This window comes from Dermacentor albipictus, chromosome 4, assembly GCF_038994185.2.
Source record: "Dermacentor albipictus isolate Rhodes 1998 colony chromosome 4, USDA_Dalb.pri_finalv2, whole genome shotgun sequence".
NCBI lineage: Eukaryota > Metazoa > Arthropoda > Arachnida > Ixodida > Ixodidae > Dermacentor > Dermacentor albipictus.
Genome location: NC_091824.1, coordinates 72525653 through 72548197, shown reverse-complemented (window position 1 = coordinate 72548197; position 22545 = coordinate 72525653). Strand labels below are relative to the sequence as shown.

The 22545-nt window shown below is 48.1% G+C and overlaps 1 protein-coding gene across 1 annotated transcript in view; it reads left to right on the top strand.

The window, feature by feature from the left end:
• The window catches only part of LOC135902080 (uncharacterized), a 112352-nt gene that overhangs the window by 15242 nt on the left and 74565 nt on the right, over positions 1-22545 (top strand). Inside the window, exons 5-6 of the mRNA XM_070537084.1 lie at positions 17114-17266; positions 19328-19581. Coding sequence (XP_070393185.1) covers positions 17114-17266; positions 19328-19581 — 407 coding nt within the window. The remainder of the gene's footprint in view (positions 1-17113; positions 17267-19327; positions 19582-22545) is intronic.

Below are 22545 nucleotides of genomic sequence, written 5' to 3'. Positions count from 1 at the left end.
TAATGCGGTCCTATACAAAAGGCTGGGGGGTGGGGGCGCAGATCGCATTTTCTTAAGTTGGGATTCGTTACACAGATGATCTCGTTTTGTTCTCGCAACGCTGCCCGATTCCCGGAAAAAGACTCTGGGTTTTAGCTCAATGTCACTTGAAGACCGTCAATAACGGCAGTTAAATAATTTCATGCTTCAAAAATTGCAAAACACTTGCTTGAGCTAGTGTTATAGCCATAATTATCACTCTGATGATGATCATCATAATATGCATTATGCCCTCTGCCGGAGGAATGACTCACTCATTGTTCTGCAATTAAGATGGCCTTGCGACAAGCTGACCTCATCTTATGCCCACAATTTTTTTTAATTTTCAGACCCCAACTTGTCTCTGCCGTCGTGAGTAGTACTTCCCTTCTCTTAGCACTCATTCCTCAGTTATAACAGACTACAATTTCTTCGCCATACACTATGCGTGACTTGTCCAACAATCATTCCTACCTCTTTAAGTAAACCAGAATGTTATTTATTCCCGTTTGCTGTCTAGTCCCCACTTCGCCATATCCCCTCTCTTAATGCTACGCCTGTAGTGAAGAGGGGGACGAAGAAGAGGGCTCTTGTGTCGACGTTGCGCGCGATCAGCGTTCATGTACTGCCGGTGCAACTAGGCTGTGCCTAGTGTCTTGTAATAAATCCACATATTGCATTTGGTGGAGCTGCTGCTTTACCCGACCTCGCCCTGGAACTTCGCAGCCGAACTTTGAAACTGCTCCAGCTGCTACCATGAACGAGGCTCCCAACAATCCGCTTGGAGAATCTACCGCTTTTATCATGCGCGGCACCGTCCAGTGGCAGCGGTACCCTCCTGTTTTTAGCGGATCAGGTGAGACTGACGAAGAAGATTGGCTCTCTACCTAGGAGCGCGTCAGTGATCACAACAAGTGGGATGACAGGACAAAGCTACGTACCGTCATTTTCTAGCTTGCTGACGTAGAGAACCTCTGGTTCCACAATCATGAGCGGGAACTGCAAACCTGGTCTGCTTTCAAACAGCATTCGAGGAGGTCTTCGTTCGCCCAGCCTTGGGAAAACTCCGTGCTGAACAGCACCTACGCCAGCGCGCTCAACAGCTGGGCGACACTTACACCAGCTACATAGAGGATGTCATGGATATTTTCGCCCATGTCGATTCCACCATCAGTGCAGAGGACAAGGTGAAGCACATCCTCAAGGGCATCGAGGACGACGCATTTCAAATGCTCCTTGCTCGAAACCGTACTTCTGCCGCTGCTGTCGTCACTCTTTGCAAGAATTTCAAGGAGCTGCGTCGACAGAGGGTCCTTGCGCGCAGTGATGTTGCACCTGGCGATTCTCTCTAGGGTTTCACTGTTCGGTTTTCACTCCACGTTAGCAGCATCGCTCTCTGTTGAGAATAAATATTTCATTCTTGAGGAGGTGGCGCGCCTACTGTCTATGCTGCCTCTCAACGATCGACCTCATCAGCCTGACACATCTCTGGCTGCTCCCATTAGGCTGGCCAATCGCGAGGAACTTGCTGGGTCATTACCTATAGTTTAACCCTGCCCTCCCGTGGCTGCACCTCTGATCTTGGCCGAAGTTGCCGCGCGACCTGCGCCGTCGACGTTCGCATTTCCTGCGCCAATGCGACATTAAGCTGCACCTCCTCCCGCGTCACCCCCAATTCCGTCTCGACGCCCAGTTCAGACCCCTTGGCGTACACGCGACAGCCCACCCATATGCTTCGCTTGCGGTATCGCCGGCCATGTCGCGCGCTTCTGCCATCGTCGCATGTCACCTGCTAATGCTGCTGCCGCAACGCCTGGATATGTCTATTCCGACGACACTACCGGGCATGCGATGCTTCCCAACCCAGAGTTCTGGCCACCTCCACGACACGCTGTGGGCACCCATCGGTCGCCATCACCGCGTCGTCACTCACTTTCCTGCTTACGTCGCCGCCAGTCACCTAGCGAGGGAAACTAGTTGCTGCAGTTCCGAAGGCAGGAACTGCAGGCTTTGCGACTTCTACAAGGCCTGCACAGTCGCCACGCAACTCATTGGACATTTTGGTGGAAGGAACCGCCGCAATTGCGCTTATTGATACTGGGGAAGCAGTTTCTGTTATCGACGAAAAGCTTTGTCGTAACCTTCGCAAGGTCACAGCGCTGTTGTCTGGTATGCTTCTACGCACCGCGACTGGGCAGCATATAGCCCCGCTTGCTCAATGTACTGCAAGGGTTGTCACAGACGACATTGTCTACGTTGCTGAATTTTGTGAATAGTTTGCGCACCGTTGCTTGCTGCGCCCTCTTTAACATTTTAAAAATTGTTGTTAACCCACAAGTTGCTGCTACATGTGTTAGAGCCGGTAGAAGAAAATGAGCGCACACTTTTTTTTTTCGAGGTTAGCGCAAAGCTGCCGGTGGTGACTTAGTAAGTTTAGTCTTGAACAAATTGATAATTTTAATGCGACAACCGCAATTAAGAAACGCCATCACCGCTCGCCGGAAGTGACGCAGAAATGAGAACGATGTAAATTAGTGCGGATGCTCGCCATGGCAAATGAGGTTAGGCGCAGTGCCCGCGGTGCATTGAAAATGTTGTTATACACAATCTGAGATTTCCAGCACATCGACAAACCACAAGATGTGCAGGTACTCGTCTAAGAAGCTGTTTCAAAATGTTATTTAAAAATTCATACTCTCCAAATCTACAGATACTGCCAACATTGTTTCAATAGTATATACTACTCTCATTTAACAATTGAGCCAAAGAGAATTTTTGTAGCAGTTGGCTTGTTAAGTAGGAGCATTAGAATAATGAAATTAGCTAATCGAATGAAAACATGCAATCAAAACTCTTTTCTAAGATGCAGCATTTCATTTCTAACACATGTAAATGCTCGTAAATATTGCTTCGAGGAATCTCCTTGGCAAACAAAAGTCACAGTTGCGACGGAAAATCGGAGCATCGACGGCGATTGTAAATTAAGACAATATGAAGTACGGAAATAGTTTTAGAGGATGCATAAACTTCCAAACATACGCTCACTAACTAAATAAACAAGCACGGTGTCACGCGCGCGCACGTAAACATGTTCATATCTCACTCGACGACCGCGGAAACTCGGTGTCAAAACGCTGGAGTGAGGAAGCGCTTCAAAAGCAGCGAATGAATTGAACTTCGTGCTGCGCCTCGGTTCAACGCGAAGTAAGCATCGAAAGTACAATGCATTATGAAGTTACCAGCACTCGGCGCACCTTGAAAGCCATAGCAGATGGCTATCAAGATGGGGCGCTGTACGCAGCAGCTGCTAAAGTAGAACGCCCCCTTCCCCCCCGCCACCTCCGTCCCTCTCCTCCCAGCAATGCCTCGCACGTGACGGAACTCGGCGCGCTTCCTCCTTGATTCTCTCCCTTGCGCGCCCCAGATTGAGCTGTGATCATCAGCTGCCCCTCGGAAGCTTTCACTAGCACATCATACAGCATACGACTTTGTACGGAACATCATGGTGACATCAGAAATTCACGTGAGATGCGTACATAATGGTCATCGCATTAAAAGTTTTGCGCTATTTGCACGTCATGGTAACAGGCATATATAAACAAACGTAAAAGAGTTCGCTAATCCAGATTCTTCCGGCTGAAGAGATTCTAAAGGAGACAAAACTGTTGCTATTTATCTAGTTCATTATGACAGTGACCGTAATGAAAGAAACAGCTAGTGAGCAGATGTACCCACAGTGTTTAGCTCAGTCAAACAGAGCAGTGGGATACTACGACACAGCATTGAGGGATCGAAAAATGGTGGCAATGACTCAAAAACGTGATTTGCCTAAATTGAGAGCAGAAACTTGAATGCAGGTGGATGTGAAAATGCGACATATAATTTATAATACTTGACTGAAAATGATTGAAAAATTTACCTGCTCCATACGCTCGCTCAAAAATGGGTGAACCTGAGCAGCTAATGGCGCTTCCCGGTAGCAGAATCATTCAGAACATTCCAAACTTTGACCTTTGTTTCTCCAGCCGTTATGTCTTTCACATTGGAAAGAACGGGATTTGCACAATATTAAATAGTAATAGTCTCGAATAAAACACGAGTCAAATAGCAATGAGTATTACATTTGTATTAAATTTGGAATAGTAGTACACCCTCACTCTTCAGTGAAAACCCCACCTCATGAGCATCTATTGAAGTACAAGGTATAATCGTTTCTGCTAGAATCCACTGAGGTAATCTTCATTGTTTTTAATTATGCACTCAAACACAATACTGTATGGGGAATCAGGCAGGATTAGTGCGTAGTGTAACCACTGTCGTCTTTGGAAGATAGATGTTACAGTTACAGCGAAGAGGAAGGCGAAGAAGGCGCTCTTTTGTGGGCTTTGCGAGCGATCTGAATTCTTGTACTGACAGTGCAACTAGATGGCGCGTAATGCCTTATAATAAATCATCACATATCATTAGGTGGAAGGGGCTGCACTACCCGACCTCACCCTGGAACTTCGCAGCCGAACTTTGACATCTGCTCCAGCCGCTACCATGAACGGGGCTCCCAACAATCCGCTTGGAGCATCTGCCGCTCCCGTCATGTGCAGCGCTGTGCAGCGGCAGCGGGACCCTCCTGTTTTTTTTTTTTCGGATCAGGTGAGACTGACGTAGAAGATTGGATCTCCACCTACGAGCGCGTCAGTGATCACAACAAGTGGGAGTACCCGACGAAGCTAAGAAGCGTCATGTTCTATCTTGCTGACGTTGCTAACCTCTGGTTCCAATATCATGAACAGAAACTGCAAATAAGGTCCGCTTTCAAAACAACGTTCGCGGAACTTTTTGGTCGCCCAGCGTTGCGAAAACTCCGTGCTGAACAGCGCCGACGCCAGCTCGCTCAACAGCCCGGAGAGACTTCAGCAGTTACATAGAGAATGTCGTCGATATTTGCGCCTGCGTCGATTCCACCATGACTAAAGAGAACAAGGTGACGCACATCATCAAGGGCATCGAGGACGACGCATTTCAAATGCTCCTGGAGCGAAACTCTACTTCTCTCGCCGCTGTCGTCACCCTTTGCCAGAGCTTGGATGAGCTGCGTCGACAAAGGGTACTTGCTCGCAGCGCTGTCGCAATTGGGGACTCTCTCTCGGGCCTCACACTTCGGTCCTACTCCACGCCAGCAGCATCGCTCTCTGTTGAGAATAAATATTTCATTCGTGAGGAGGTGGCGCGCCAACTGTCTATGCTGCCTCTCATCGATGCACCTCCCCAGCCTGACACATCTCTGGCTGCTCCCATTAGGCGGGCCATTCGCGAGGAACTTGCTGGGTCTTTACATATATTTCAACCTTGCCCACCCGTGGCTGCACCTCTGACCTATGCCGAAGTCGTCGCACGACCTGCGCCACCGACGTTCGCGTTTCCGGCGCCAATTTGACTTCAAGCTGCACCTCCTCCCGCGTCGCCTCCCATTCCATCTCGACGCCCAGTTCAGACCCCTTGGCGCACACGCGACAACAGACCCACATGCTTCGCTTACGGTGTCGCCGGCCACGTTGCGCGCTTATGCCATTGTTGCATGCCACCTGCTAACGCTGCTCTCGCAACACCTGGATAAGCCTATTCCCACAATGCTACCGGGCATGCGATGCTTCCCGACCCAGAGTTCTCACCGCCTCCTCGACGACCTATCGGCACCCATCGCTCGCCATCCTAACGTCGTCGCTCACTGTCCCCCTTACGTCGCCCCCAGTCTCCGAGCGAGGGAAACTAGCTGCTGCAGTTCAGCAGACACGAACTGCAAGCTTCGAGACTTCTACAAGGCCTGCACAGTCGCCATGCAATTTATTGGACGTTTTGGTCGAAGGAACCGCCGTAATTGCGCTTATTGATACTGGCGCTGCAGTTTCTGTTATCGACGAAAAGCTTTGTCGTAACCTCCACAAGGTCACAACTGCGACTGCGCAGCATATAGTCCCGCTTGCTCACTGTACTGCAAGGGTGGTACTCGACGGCATTGTCTATGTTGTTGAATTTCTCGTGTTGTCTACATGTTCACATGACATCATACTCGACTGGGACTTCGTCTCACCATCGTGCCATCATCGACTGTGCGCCGTCTGAAGTGGCGCTTTTCCCGCTTGCCGATGCCACGCTACCTGACCCCTCTGAAGAAATGCCTCCAAGCTCACTATTGTGTCCGATACGAACATTCCACCCGAAATGTGCGTGCTTGTGCCCGTCTCTTCCTCCACCGCGCCAAACACTACAATACTTTTTACACCATTGCCTATTTTTCCACGCCACGAGGCCCTACCTCTTCCCTTTGCCGTCCTCACCACTGTATCTGGATTATCCTCAATGCTTGTGTGTAACCCGTCTCACGACCCTATGACCTTACTGCGAGGCGAATCACTAGGTCGTGTTCAGCCCCTTGCCACGCTTAAGATTCTAGATGCTTCCGACGACGCGGCCTGTTATGAACTCGAGACACTCCCTTCTTCCGTGCTTTGCACGTCATCATCATTGTCGTCGTCGTCATCGTCAGGCGTTCTTGAATCTGTCGTGGACACCGACCTGCCGCCTCCGTATCGCCAGCAACTTTTCAGGCTTCTTCAGAATTTTCGCTGGTCGTTTGGTTGTGAAAAACCATCTCTGGGGAGGATGGCAAGCGTCACTCACAGCGTCCACACTGGCTCCCATCCTCCTTTACGGCAGCGACCATACCGCGTGTCGGCAGCCGAGCGACAGATCATTAGTGAGCAGGTCCGCGACATGCTACACTGTGGGGTCATTTTCCCTTCCCACAGTTCTTGGGCGTCTCCTGTAGTATTAGTACGCAAGAATGACGGGTTAATACGCTTCTGTGTGGATTACCGTCGACACAATAAGGTCACTCGTAAAGATGTCTATCCGCCGCCTCGGATAGATGACGCCCTCAACTCCTTACAAGACGCGGAGTACTTCTCATCTATGGATCTTCGCTCCGGCTATCGGCAAGTGCCGATGGCAGAAGATGACTCTGAAAAAACAGCTTTCATCACACCGGATGGCTTGTACGAATTTACCGTAATGCCAATCGGGCGCTGCAGTGCGCCCGCTACTTTCGAGCGTATGATGGACACCATCCTTCGCAACTAAAAGTGGAAAACATGTCTGTGCTACCTTGATGATATCGTGGTGTTTTCGCCAGATTTCCCGACGCACCTCGTTCGCTTGCGTGAGATACTGACCTGACTCACCTCTGCTGGCCTCTAACTTGACATAAAAAAGTGCCGTATTGCTGCTCGCAAGTTAACAATATTGGGTCACATTGTATTGAAGAACGTTGTGCTTCCCGACCCAGTCAAGCTTCGCGCGGGCGCAGAGTTTCCAGTGTCCACTACTCTTAAGGCGCTCCGCAGCTTTATTGCTCTTACTTTCGGCGTTTTGTGCTCAATTTTGCGACTAGCATCGCACCAGTGACCAATGTGCTTGCCGCTACCAACGGCAGCTCCGCGTGGTCAACTTCCTGTGACGAAGCCTTTGAGCAACTACGTCGCCTACTTACTTCGCCACCGATTATTCGACACTATGATCCCAGAGCGCCTACAGAGGTACATACGGATGCCGGCGACATCGGACTTGGTGCAGTCCTCGCACAACGGAAAGACTGCTATGACGAGTACGTCGTCGCGTATTCGAGCCATACTTTAAAGAAGGCGGAACCTAACTACTCAGTAACAGAAAAGGAGTGCTTGGCCATTATTTGGGCTCTGGTCAAATTTCGTTCATACCTATATAGTCGCCATGTTGACACTGTCACCGACCACCATTCCCTATGCTCGCTGTCTTCGTTGAAGCATTCGTCAGATCGCCTAGGCCGAGGGGCACTTCGATTACAAGAATATGACATCCGCTTTGTGTACCGATCGGGCACAAAGTATTCTGACGCCGATGCGCTTTCCCGATCACTGCTGCCTCCAGCTGTGGCTTCAGTGTCTCCGCTCTTCGCATCCATGTCAGCCTTCGACATCACTGATATGCCGGACGACCAGCGTAAGGATCCCCTGCTTTCAACTATGCTGAATTTCCTCCACGACGCGTCTGCCACACCCTCTTCTTGAACACTTCGTCACCACGGCGCTCACTTTACTGTAAGCGACAGACAGCGCCCTTTACCGCAGAAACTATTTGCCTGATGGTCGCAAATGGCTCCTGGTGATTCCACGACAGATGCGTTCTCACTTATGCGCCTATTTTCATGCTGCTCCTCATAATGGTCACGCCGGTGTTCTGAAAACGTATACTCGACTAAGGCAGCGTTCCTACTGGCACGGCATGTATAAGAGCGTGGCATGTATGCAGAGCGTGCCAACTGCCTAAAATTCCACAGAGCTGTCCTGGTGAGCTACAGCCGCATCCCTGCCCAGCTCGGCCCTTCGATCGCGTCGGCATAGACCTATACGCCCCACTTCCCTGCAGCTTCTCGGGTAACCGATGGATAATTGTAGGTGTCGACCACTTGACGCACTACGCCGAGACCACCGCACTCCCGTCAGCCTCTGCGCGTGAAGTTGCGTTTTCCAACTTGCGGAATTTCGTTCTTCGACTTGGCGCACCACGCGAACTGCTCAGCGACAGGGGACGTGTCTTCTTGTCCGAAGTAATCCAAGCCCTTCTCACTGCATGCAGCATCGTTGACTGCATGTCTCCAGCCTACCACCCGCAAACGAACGGCTTGACAGAGAGGTTCAACCGCACACTCGGTGACATGTTGACTATGTACGTCGCCTCGAACCACAGTAACTGGGACACCGTTTTGCCGTTCGTCACGTATGCCTATAATACGGCCGCGCAAGCTACCACTGGCTTTTCGCCCTTTTTTCTGCTGTATGGACGAGGGCCCTCGTGTACTATAGACACAGTGCACCCATACCGACCCGACGCTTCCGAATGCACGCCTGTGTCTGAAGCCGCCAAATACGCCGAGGACTATAGGCCGTTCGCGCGAACCCTTACGACCGCTGCTCAAGGTCTTCAAAAGATGCGGCGTGACAGTGGCGCGCTTACACCAGTTTTCCCTACTGGTTCTCTTGTTTGATTGTGGGTGCCGCCTCACAGCCCTGGACTTTCAACCAAACTCCTTGCAAGATATGATGGCCCGTAGCGCGTCATGGAACGTACCTCCGCTTTTACATACGTTTTAGAACCTGTGACGCCTTCACCCGACCTTAGGCATCGCGGGCGTGATACGGTTCATGTAAACCGACTTAAGCCGTACCGTGACCCCCCATCCTACCTAAGCGGTATGCCGCCAGGATGGCTCTTCTGCTCTCCCGGGGGCAATTGTAGTGAACAGGAAGACGAAGAAGGCGCTCTTGTGTCGGCTGTGCGAGCGATCAGCATTCTTGTACTGCCAGTGCAACTAGGCTGTGCCTAGTGCGTTATAATAAATCATCATATTGCACAGTAAACAAAAGGTTATGTTCAAAAACGCAGCGAGTTAGAAAAATGGAACTACTGAAGCTTTTGAACACAAAACGCCAGTGAGTGCTTCAAAACCTAGAGATGATTTGATTCCTATGAACACACGATGTATACATAGGTGAAGTTACAAATGAGAAGTACAGAAAATTCTTTCAAAACAAAATATTGGCTTAAGTGTTTGAATTCGTCTGTTAGTATTGGTAGCCACAACTGCTGCTGGAAGGTTGATCAAGTCAATGCATGACAGGGTAACAAGAACTGTAAAACATCTTGCGATACATGAGAAATTGTTCAAGGCGAACCTAACAAAATAGATCTAAATTGAAGCTGTATCCATAGTGGTTAAGAAATTAGTCGCGCTCAGTTAAGTCATTATAGTGCATGTCAGGTAGCTTCGAACGCGAAGTTAAATTGCTAAAGTAATGCTAAAGGAAACTGCTAAAGCACTTCTAAAATAAACTGTTAAGGAATAGCTAAAGTAATGGCGCCTTCATCAATTTTTTATTCTTAATTTGCTGTACTTTCTGCCCGGATAAGCAGATACTAATACCCCATGTACCTTTGTTGCTTGAAGTAGATATGTATGCCATAGAGCACTTACAACTAATTTACACGCCTTAGAAAAAAAAACTTATCACATAATCTTGACATCTTTTATAAAATTATGCAGGCAACCTTCATTTAATTTACGCATTTCTTCCATCGATCCGTGGCTTGCGGCCTTAAGCAATACACGAGGGCTTAAACCTAGCGCGGGAGGCAATTCTATTGACTGGGGCTGCCTTCACAAAATTTGTAGTTCCTATACTCTCTGCTGCAAGGTTTTTTGCAAGGTTTGAGCAGTCCAGCCATCGATAATTGTAATTGTTCAAAAAGGGCAATCCGTGAGTAAACACGGATTGCCCTTTAGCATAGAAATTCTTCTTAGAGCGAAGCTGTTTATGGATAGGGTCCCACACATTTTTTGAGTCCGTCAACAAATCTGTGTGAGAAAAACTATCATAATCAGCAATGGCTTGCGCCCCTGCTCACGCGTTCGTCGTCGTCGTCGTCTTCTTCCACAGCTGGCTCCGCTTCCGTTAATCATGCCAACATTCCCATACTGCCCCCCCCCCCCCCCCCTTTGCGAAGGCGCTGATGGCACTGGCTTACTGCCAGTCGGTGCTGTAACTTCGGCCTCAAATTCTTTGTCTCAGTATATCACGAATTGAAAACACGAATGAATATAACGAATGTAGACAAGAATGAGCACGGATGTGTAAAAATAAATGTGTGCGCTTACCTATCGTGAAGATAACCAGTGATCAAAACAATAAACATGTTCGTACCTGTCTTCAAAATCCTGTCTCAGCTCTCTATCTTTAGTTAAAAATATGCGATCGTCATCCACCTTAACAAAGGTACTTGCTCAGCATTTTTATAGCGAAAGCACTATATGCCCTGTTTCTATAAAATCCGGCGGTGGCATCACCCTAACATGGTGCCACAAGTGGCCGATGACGCGAAGGGTAAAAAGACGTCAATAAATTTTCCGATTCAAATCTCTCAGTGGCGTCCACATACGGGCATCGTGTCTTCCCTATTTGCAAAAGCTCATGCAGCACCTTTAATGGTGTATGGGTCACGGTCCTCTTCCTTTTCTTTCACGCGCTAATGCTCCTTCAGTATGAAATGCATCGCTGCGCGCCGCGCATTCATTTCTTTTTATCCATTGCCCCATCTCGGCTAGGAACCACATACGTCACAGGAAACAACAACGACGACACACTCGACATCATATCATGAGTATAAAATGAGATACACCACCGAAATCTAGTCTCAAAAGGAATGCTGTGAAAGTTTACAACAAAGTGGATGATGGCATGTAGATGAATACCTAAGCAAAAAGATTTCACCAAAGCAACTACAACAATTATCGCATTCCCACGTGTAACCAGTCTTAACATTCTCTGCCGCTTTTTCTGTCGTATGGAGTCAGCGGAAAGGAAAAAAAATATAGGTTGCTAGCGAAATGTTGCGTTACACTAGGTGACAACATTCTGTGGCACTGTAGCTTCTAACTTGTCGCGGGTAAAATTCAACTGCAGTGTCTAAATTCTGACACACAATTTTTTTCCGCCATGTCATTACTGTAATTGTTTATCGCATTCAACTATAGGATTGCGTATTCTTAGCACTGGCAGTAATGGTTGCGACACGCTGCATCCTCTCGGAGAAAGCCGGCTAGTTCGAATATCCATAATTTTCCGATACGAGACGGCAACATTGCAGTGACCAAATAGCCTCCCTCTAGTGATATATATGCGCAGACATAGAACTTCCGGGGTAATTAGTGTACAGGCCAGCGCCGAGCAGGAATGTTGAATTGAATGTAAGTTCATTACAATTAAACTGATAACTGAAATGATAACAAGGAAAGAGCCACCGCATATTATAAGCTACTGTCTGAGAAGCACGACAGAGTCGGCGGGTCCCTTGTTTGGCCACAGCGGAAGCCTCTTACAGGCATTGAGAAAAACAAGATGAACAATAATTTTTCATGTACACATAAACCTATGCATACAAATCCACTTGCAAATACTTGTGTTCAAAAACAAAAAAATATTAGTTACATCGCAAACGGCAGTAAACCGCAGAAAAATGACATGCCCTTTACGCATCACCCAAATTTAGACCGCATACTGGTTCTATATTCAATCACATGAACATATGAAAGAGAAAGCAGTAAGTGTGGAAGAAAATGTGAAACTACACAGCATTCCGATATACAAAGGAAGACTCAGCTCTAATAAATGGCCAATAATTGTTTCAACATTACAATAGTATACTCTTATCATTCTCATTATACCCATTTGAAACTCGCTCAGCAGATATGGTTGGCTAGTTGGTTTGCCATTATTGATTCAACGGCAGCGCACATGTTGATGCGTAGATGAACATTCCACATAGCGATCAGAGAGGAACGTTCAAGGAGCTCTCCTGCCTTGGTGTTTTAATGATCATCTATGTCTTAACAAGCACAAGTGAGGTTACACTAAATCGACACCTTTCGGGTTATTCTTGCTGCTTGCTAGAAGATGTCATAGCAAACTGCGCTAACTTGTACGGTGCCTTACAAGAATCAGAGTGAGAACGGCGGTGAATTGCTTGTCACCCCCATGGCAGAATATGGAACGAGACGAGCACAGCAATGCTGATCTCCAGGCAATAACTAGTGCACGTATTTTTCTTCTTGATTTGTCTTATCCTAGCACTCAGCAGTAAATTCCAGAAGCGCTAACTCCACAAAAGAATACGTGTTGACAATTATTTTTAGAGCCAAGCATTCCTGCGAGCACTCCCAGATTTTTCTAACCGCTGTTGTTTGGTGCTGTTATCATCCAAAATAGCTCATACTTAAAAAGAAATCACTTTATTACGCATCCGACGATGGAATCGAATCTCGGTACCCAGGCCCTGTTACGATCTGCCAGCGGGGGTAGTGGCCTTCTAGTCTCTCCTGCACCACTGCGATGAATCGCTTCGTGAAGCTGACAATGCGTCCCCCTCGGAGAGACCTGTTGCGAAAGCAGAGTGAGACAGAACCTGGGAAAGCTCGAAGTTGCCCGCAGAATGGAAAGAGGCCGAGGTACGGTTCATACCTAAACCCGGCAAACCTCTGACCATCGAGAACATGCGCCCCATCTCGCTCACGTCCTGTGTGGGCAAGGTCATGGAACGCATGGTTCTCAGAAGACTTCAAGCACACCTGGACGAGACAAATCAGATGCCGGCGACCATGTATGGATTCCGCCAGCACCTGAGCACCCAAGACGTCTTGATCCAATTACACGAATTGGTGATTAAAAAAGCAACGAGGCACGCGCCCCGGGGTATACTGGCTTTGGACCTCAAAGGGGCCTTTGACAACGTGTCCCACGCCAGCGTGCTCGAGAACCTGCGCAAGACGGGGTGTGGCCGCAAGACCTACGGTTATATCAAAGATTTCCTAACCAATAGAGCAACAACTATCCGGATAGGAAATGAACGGTCAGAGCCTGTGGAGCTCGGAGACAGGGCTACCCCACAGGGGTCTGTCCTGTCGCCTCTGCTTTTCAACCTAGCACTCCTGCCCCTGCCCGAACTACTCAATCAGATCGAGGGCGTGGACCACGCGTTCTATGCCGACGATATAACGGTGTGGACGAACCGCGCGGGTTCCGATGCCTGGGCGGAGGAAGCCCTGCAGAGAGCGGCAACGACCGTCCACGAGTATGCCAGGACCTGTGGCCTGAGCTGCGCTCCACAGAAATCGGAGCTGCTCATGGTACAGCCCGGAAGACCAAAGAAAGAGCCGCCGCCAAACATAATCATCACCATCGATGGCACAGAGATCAAACCAACGCAGCAGATCCGGATACTGGGCCTGCTGTTGCGCAGCGACGGCAAGGCGCACGCAGCCGTCAACAAAATCAAGACCACATCCGAGCAAGTCCTCAGCATGATCCGGAGAGTCACCAACCGGAACAGAGGAATCAAAGAAGAAGACGCACTGCGCCTGGTGCAGGCATTCGTCGTGTCACGCGTAACGTACTCCGCCCCGTACCTCCAGCTTGCGAAGGTGAACCGCGAAACGCTGAACACGACGATAAGGAAAGCAGTAAAACTCGCCATGGGCATCCCAGTCTACTCGTCAACGCAGAAGCTGCTGGAAATGGGTGCCCACAACACGGTGGAAGAGCTGGTGGAAGCACACCTATCCCACCAGAGGGTAAGGCTGAGCCGGACAGAGCACGGTCGGGCCCTCCTACGCAAGATAGGATGGCAAATTGAACAGCTACCGACAACGGAGCCGCTCCCCACAACGTGGAGAGACATTATTAAGACCAAGCCCCTCCCCCGGAACATGCAGCCGGGAAGGAACAACGAGAGACGCTCTGCGCGGGCCAAGGCACTGGCTCGACAGCTGGAAGAGGACCCCGAGGTCCTCTACGCGGACGCCTCACTTCCCAAGCACGGAACCAGAGCAACGGCGGTCGTCACCACCATCGATAAACTTGTCACAGGAGCGTCGATACGGACGACGAATACAGCCGAAGCAGAAGAAGTGGCCCTGGCCCTCGCGCTCGCACAACCGGGAGTGAGGACCGTTGTCACAGACTCCCAGACCGCCTACGCAAGCTACCGCAAGGGGAACATCTCTTCCGTGGCACTAGCGATCCTCAACAAATGCAAATCACCGGGGCGGGCCGTTGAGCTCGTGTGGGTCCCGGCTCACTCGCAAGTGGAAGGCAACGCACTCGCCGACCACTATGCCCGAGAACTATCGTTCCGGGCCGAGGACGAGCCAGGGCTACCGCACCCCGTGACAAGCTACAAAGACATCACGCAAATGTACAGAAGCGGCAGATGTAGGCTTCCCCGTCCGCATCCGCAACTCAACCGAATTCAGCAAACGATCGTGCGACGCATGCAAGCGGGGTCGCTAGCGAATCCAGTGCTCTTGCATAAGATGTTCCCAACAGAGCATGACACTTCATGCCCTTTTTGCAGACGGTCAAAAGGCACTCTAGCACACATCCTTGCAGAGTGCACTAAGCTCAAGAACCCCCCACCACCCCTACACCCCACCCTCCCCAGCCCCAACCCCCCCGAGCGATGGGAGACCTTGTTGTCCAGCCCCGACCTACCGACCCAGCTCGCGCTGGCGGCTAGGGGCCAGGAACTGCTGGACACATATGGGACCTGAGAATAAGGTTCCACCCCATCTGGTGCCAGCGCGCACCACCCGTCACTAAGGGCTCAGCACAAAAGTTGATTCTCTCTCTCTCTCTCTTGTCGACCGAGTATTTTTTCGTTGGTTCACTGTCGCCGTCACGGACGCTGGGAGCAAGAAACTCCTGGAAAAGGGTGCTGTAAGGCGTTTTCTCACCGACTCCGGTAACCGCAGTGGTCGTTTTACGGGCTCTCCAGCTTAGTGCTGATTCATCCCAGGAACCAAGACGCGCCAGTTTCAGTCAAGCGTCAGAATGCCTGTCTACGAAGCTCCCCTGCATTCTGTGTGCTTATTTAAAAAAAGGTGCGCGAGTGATTGTGGAAACCTCTCCCGAAACGCGGATCTTTGACGACTTCGGATGCTTCAATGGAACGGCAGAGTTAAATGGCCTCGGAATTTGGGGAGCATGGAGAGGACTTAAACGGATGTTTTCGGCTTCTCAATATGCTCCACTTTAGACATGCTAGACTGATGAGATGCAATGCTCTCCACTCTTCATGTAGATACTGTAAATAAACCCAGTACTCCTCCTTCTCGATGACAAAATGTTCCTCGCTTCAACAACATCCTTAGCGTGGATAAATCGGAAGACGGCATGGGCCAGTCTACCCCTTTTGATATGCCCAACCCGAACTCTTACAGCACGTAGCCTGCTGCTCTAACCTTTAGGGCACAACGAGCCCAACACTTTTATCGTCCCAACATGCACTAACTCTTTGGGATGGTCGCCGCGTGCGTCACATTGCGTAACATGGGAGCGCGAAAGCACGTGAATCCGAGTAGACAGCATTGTCTCTTATTTCCAGTCCTTTGTTTCTAAAGCATGCCATGACTGCAACCACATACCTGACTCTTTAGACAGCCATACAGACACTTATGTTTTCAGCAGGTCACTCGACGGCATGATGTGAATATTTTTTGGTCTTCTCATATCTGTCCCATTCAGAAGTTTCTTTTATTTTGTTTAGTTGTGTTGCTTTGTCTAAAACAACATTTAAGTTGTGCGACTAACAATCTTTATCGCAGGTTTATTTATCTGGTAGTTGTATTCCTCTGCCTTAATTTGTATATTTTTCTTGTGGGTATTATGCAAACATCCCCCTTTTTGGTGAATTGTGTGCCCTAAGGGTATAATAAATAAATAAATAAATAAATAAATAAATAAATAAATAAATAAATACATAAATAAATAAATAAATAGGAAGGGCCTGTGTTTGTCCAGCTTGTAACGTGAATAGTGCTGTTTGGGCAAAGGCCTTTGGCATGACCTTCAAACGATATTGCAATACCACGAGAGGTAATACGAGTTTCATCCCTCTTTACGCAAGACCCGCAGCGGAGGCTTACCGGTTGCGGTGCTGCGCTGCTAAGCACGGGGTCGCGCGATCAAATCCGGGCCGCGGTGGCCGCATTTTGATGGCGGCCAAATGCAAACACGCCTTTGCATTAGGGGCACGCTAAAGATCCCCCTGGTGTTCAAAATTATTACGAAGGCCCCCACCACCACGTGCCTCATAATCAAATCTTGGGTGATGCTTGTAAAACCCTTGAATTTAGTACAGTTAAGCCCTCTCTACGCATATATACAAAGTTTCGCTGTATGTAGATACCAACAAGGTGTGTTAAGGCTGTAGTAATTTTTCTTATCCAAACAGGATTGATCGAGTGTCATTGAGAATGCTTTGCTAGGTATCCCGTCATCACTGTTTCATGTAGGCTGACGTTGGCTGTAAATTGAAACGGTATCTAGAATTTTTTTGACGGGATGAGGGGGTGCGGGACATATTTGATTTTCATTCACCACGGCAAGTTCTCCACTTTGCCGATTGACAGAGAATGAAATATATTTTGCCGCTATTTGTTTGTGGTTTCTTTCAGGGAAGCCTTTCGTGGTGTGTCACTTGCTGTCTCCAACTCTCTTCGGTGTCGGAAAGACACGTTCTGATGTGGCGAAACAACTGGTGCCTAGTCCCATGTTTTGCGACTACATCATCCTGGACTTACCGATGCTACCCGGGAGGATCTATGCACGTGCGTATTCTGCAGTGCTGTCAGTGCAGTCAATGCCTCACCTTTCGGACAAAACTGCAATTATTTTTTTGCTTTGAGGAATGCTAGCAGCACGAAAATAGTGTATTTGCGTCCGAGCCATGAACGTGCCGCCTTGCTTAGCCCCATTGTCGCTAACGAAGTGGTACTCTCCCAGGAACTTTCTTAGTTATCGGAACAAACCGTGGTCGCTTGGAGTGGTGTCATAATTGTAAGGCGGATGTGCACCCGCCAAATGTGCGTGGCGCGATGTGCAGTATATTGGCGGTCGTTGTCTCTGCTGAAGAAAATCCCTGTGGTAATGAAGCAAAACAGGTTTTCTTCCGCGCACTTTGTACACATTGGAGAATCTTACAGTAATACTGCTCGCTGTCGAAGGCCGCAGCCCTAGGGAGGAAATTACTATTAATAATACTGCTTTCACCCTAAAAGCTAACTTTCCATGACTTTAAATGCTGATGAGCCGTATCTTTCAGCATAGGGTTTGACAGGCATCAGGCTCCCTTGAAGTTATTTTAATCCCTTAAGTATTGTCCTGCGGCTGGCCATCCTGTGACCATGGCGATTTTCAAGTCTAGAGAGGAGATAATTGTGATAAGTTTTGTTTTATACAAAAACAAATTATCGGAATGCGTTGTCCTGCAACTGCTTTAACAGGCTCCGCTATCACCTTGTTGGGCAAGGCACTTCGAGTGCAAAGCGAACTCGGCGCACCACAACATTATAGCCGACAAGAGGCACATCAAATATCATGCCAAGCAGGTGCTCCTGTGAGCATTTTACGAAACATCCGCGCTGGAGTTGAGCGATTTCGCATACATATATATGCACATATATAGATCGTAAGTAACACAAGCAATGACACCGAGGACAGGCTGGGGAAATCAAGAGCAGTTCTTGGTTGAAATCAAGCAATCATAACCAATTTGAAATGAATACGGTCGGAAAAGCAATTGGCCGCCATTGGGATACAAACCCACGTGTTCGCATTACACGGGCTATGCTCTTACCAGTTCAGTTACCGTGTCGCGGTTTTCCCCTCCACTATCAGGGGCATTTATATTTATCTATAGGGACTATCCCAACTGCGGCCTGTTGTTTTTTCATCCAGTTTCATTTCCATTTATTTATCATTGTCTTTTGCGATTTGGAAGTGCAGTTCACTTCTCTGATGCCTTCCTTGGCGCAATTCTTTCTTGGCGTTTTTTGATATGACTAATAAAAACGGGCCGCTCGGTTTCCTTTCTTCTTGTGCATTCTATAGCGAGAGTCTCGAATCCGGCAGCTTTGATGCCTTGGGGTAGCTTTTGTTTTTTCATCGGTTTCCTTCGCCCAAACGCGCACGTAGACAGAAAGGATGCAGCAGAAAGGATGTTCCGTAATCGCCATCGAAGCTGTGAGTGATGGCGCTGGCAACACTCACAGGGTTAGTTCTAGTACACAAACGTAAGTACCCCAGAAAGTGAATGGCAAAACAGCCCTGCGGTAGCTGAAATGGGAAGAGCACCGCATGCATCGTGCGAGGACGTGGGCTGCTATGCCACCTGCGGTCAGTTTTTTCATCCAATTTCCACTTATGTATGAGTTCTTTATTCCAATAAGGTACGCCGCTTAATTTCTCCTGTGTGGTTGTACGTGCGATTGTTTCTTGGGTTCCTTTGACTAGGAAAAATCGTGCTCATCGGATTTCTGTCTCCCACCTCGGATTCTTTAAAGTGTGCCTAAATCTACGTTCACGGAGTGTTTTCGAATTTTGCCCACATCGAAATGCGGCTGCCGTGGCCGGGACTTGATCCCGTGACCTCGTGCTTAGCAAACCAACACCATAGCTTTACACAGGGCCAGAAAAGAGATAAAAGCTAATGCCGGTGGTGACGCTGTTTTGAAGATGTGCCATCTTGCATTGACGTCGTAGCCTTTGACGTCTGCTCGCGCGTAGTTAAGCCCCCATGGCAGCGGTGTATAATCCTTACTGACTGAACAGATAGTCCAGTATACATCGCCCGCACTTATGTATGTTCTTTTTGCTTCTCTGCAATGCAGATGAGTCATACGCATTTCTCAGTGGTGGCACCGCAGGGCGCAGGTTCCTATTTCATATTCCCATCCAGCCGCCAAACGCAGCATGGTTCCAGGATTTAATAAACACTCAAGATTTCGTGACCAGTACAGCCAATATTCAGACTGCGCTGAGACCAAACAAGCTGCATGGATTCGGCACCATCAACGGTCTTGGACTCTTGGAAAGTACGAGGGATGATATGGCGATGATTGCATATCTCGACGACATCTATACCGTGAGTTTTCATGGCACAAGTACAAGTTCATATTATGTGTGCCGTTCGTGGCGAGACCTGCTTTTATGGAATTTAATTAACGGCCATATTTTAAAGTTTTTAGTCAAGCATTCCACAGGCCGTAAGGTCCAGTACGCTGAGGGGTTTAGCGGGTTTTCGCGCCTATTATCACTCATCGAAAGGAACATTCACTTGTTCTGTGGGTTGTAGAGCACAATATGCAAAGAACCGCTAATGCATGTGCTACTTTAACAAAATGATTATCTTTCTACCCATAGAAAGCATTCGCTTTGAACAAATCGAGAGATATCAGGGTAACGCTCCTGACTTGATGGCCGAAATAATTATACAGCTTCAGCTGTATGTGACCTAATTTGCACATTCACTTTCCCGTCACCCGGCTCTAGTCAAGATATTGAAGAGGAAAAAGGAGACCGCGATATTTCAGACCATAGCACCTTGACTGTATACATCGATTATCAAGTAAACGTTCAAAGATGCTAAGAAGAAGACGGAGGAGGTGAAATACCGATAACATTTGGGACTTTTGAAGTTGACGCGAACATATTTCTTTCCAATGAAGAACAAGAAGCCGAAAAACGTCACTCATTTGTCCCGTTTCTTGACTTCGTAGGAACAAATCACTTCGATTTATGTTCAGGGAAAGAATCACCGCAATGTCGCCGAAGAGAACATCCCAGGATCGACTCGCCACTTGAACCATGCTGAATGTTGACACTGCTCAAATGATTACCATATGCATCTTGTTTTTCATTGCATCCTTAGACACTACGATAGTTCTGGGTTGCCAACCAGGGCAAAATGATGTTTTATTGCGTCAATTTACTCGAAGACTACTCGCGTCGTAAGTGAGCGCCCTAAAGACTATATTCCCTTCTTGCGCCAATAATTATTTCCGTTAAAACTTTATTTTAACCACATCTCTAGCATCTTAAATATGATGTAAAGTGTGCAGCAGCAGAACGAGCTAAAATTTTTCAAATTGTCCGTTAGTTTTATCATGCTCAAAGAATGTGACACGCTGGAAGAACTCTCAACAGAAACATCAGCTATAAGAGCATGCAACATTTTATCTCTAGCTACCTGGAAAGTACATATTCAACCACTTCAAAAATATCCCTGATGAAAAGAACACTGTGCAAAATATTTTAAGAAGTGTATCCGCTGCATGACGACATGCTGATACCTAAAGCCACAACGCAGCGGACTAGAACGTCACACATTATATTTGAATTTGGAGCAGAAGTGTTATTGGAAGTATTTCCGGATTAGCGCAACAGGCTTTAAGCGTAATTATTCTCATCATTGTTTTAGCTTTCGATGCGAACACACACCCTACAAGGTCGCAGGGTGTGTGTTGGATGTAGGTCTCACGAATGAGGCTTGGAGATCAAAACATGACAACTGATGTGACGTTAGAAGGTGCGGATAACATCATCGTTCTCCTGCGGAACTTGAGAGATTGGCTGCCTCCACGACAGGATCAAAAACATTGCGGTGGACTCCTCAATATCAACACCCGCCGTGGTTGCTCAGTGGCTATGGTGTTGGGTTGCTGAGCACGAGGTCGCGGGATCGAATCCCGGACACGGCGGCCGCATTTCGATGGGGGCGAAATGCGAAAACACCCGAGTGCTTAGATTTAGGTGCACGTTAAAGAACCCCAGGTGGTCAAAATTTCCGGAGTCCTGCACTACGGCGTGCCTCATAATCAGAAAGCGGTTTTGGCACGTAAAACCCCAAGTATTATATATTATTATTCCTCAATATCAACAGTCTTCAAAATTAGTGAAGTCGATGCTTGTATAATGTATGACAGAAAAGCGATACAAAACAGAGAAAATCAAAATCGCAGAATACAATACTTCAAATGTTTTTTTGCAGAATGCGGCTGTTTCATAGTATTCACGAGGTTTTGAAATCTGCAAGGCACCCTAGAGAGGACAGTCACAATGAAAATGTCAACTGAACTCCTTTATCTTTGCCGTGACTGCAGGCCATGATGAAACATGTCGCAGAGAACAAGATTCAAGAGCCGGAACTAACCTGGTGTTTTTTTAAGAATGCCTAAAAATAAAGCGGACACGAAGCGTCGAGTGCGAGGATTCATGAAGGCGTCTCACGCAATCCAGAGGCGACAAAGGGCACGTCATCTGCAGCGATAATCAAGAAAAGCTGGCTTATATAGCACGAAGGAATAACGTTCGAAAGCACAAGTTTCAGCACAAAGCGATCGATTTTCGTCACGGCAGCTCTGATGCAAAAAGCAGCAAATTAGTGGCATAGTTCACTTTCGGTTAAGCATGGAAGCAACCTAATTTCTGGAGCAATAGAACATGTGCTAGTGAGTTGGCTATGTGAGCCGGCGACGCTCTTTCGTCGCATCATGTTCCCCCTTGGCTACGTGCATGTGATACGGGCAGCGAATAACTATGGATATACCGCCTGTTTCAGTGCGATGGAAGTTTGTTCGATGGTGAAAAAACTAGTGTCAAAATTAAAAAAAATATATGCATTTTCATGCAAATCAAGCAGGTGTTGTGCTTAGTCGCGTCGAAGTTGACTGGAAATGTGAAGGAGGAGGCCGAGGGGAAACATGAGGGGTTTTCACTGAAAGCAATCTTGAAGGAAATGATGCATGCCAGCTGGGGAAGAACAATGGCAAACCGCAATGGCCAGTCACACTGCGGCCATGAGGAAGGAGATTTTTCTTCGTGGTTGCGTTCACAGCAGTTACATGAAAATTGTCATTATGGAATATAATAATACTAATAAATGTAGCTTCTTTAAGTAAGACATTGTAGGAATAGTAATGCTCTAGGAAGCGTTTTCCTTCTACGGAAATCAGTGTGCTCAGTCGGGCTGCTGAAGACTCTAGCGGCATTGTGTGGACGATGGCCTTTAGTGCGGCAGCAACATGCACGTACGCTGCTAAGGGTCGAG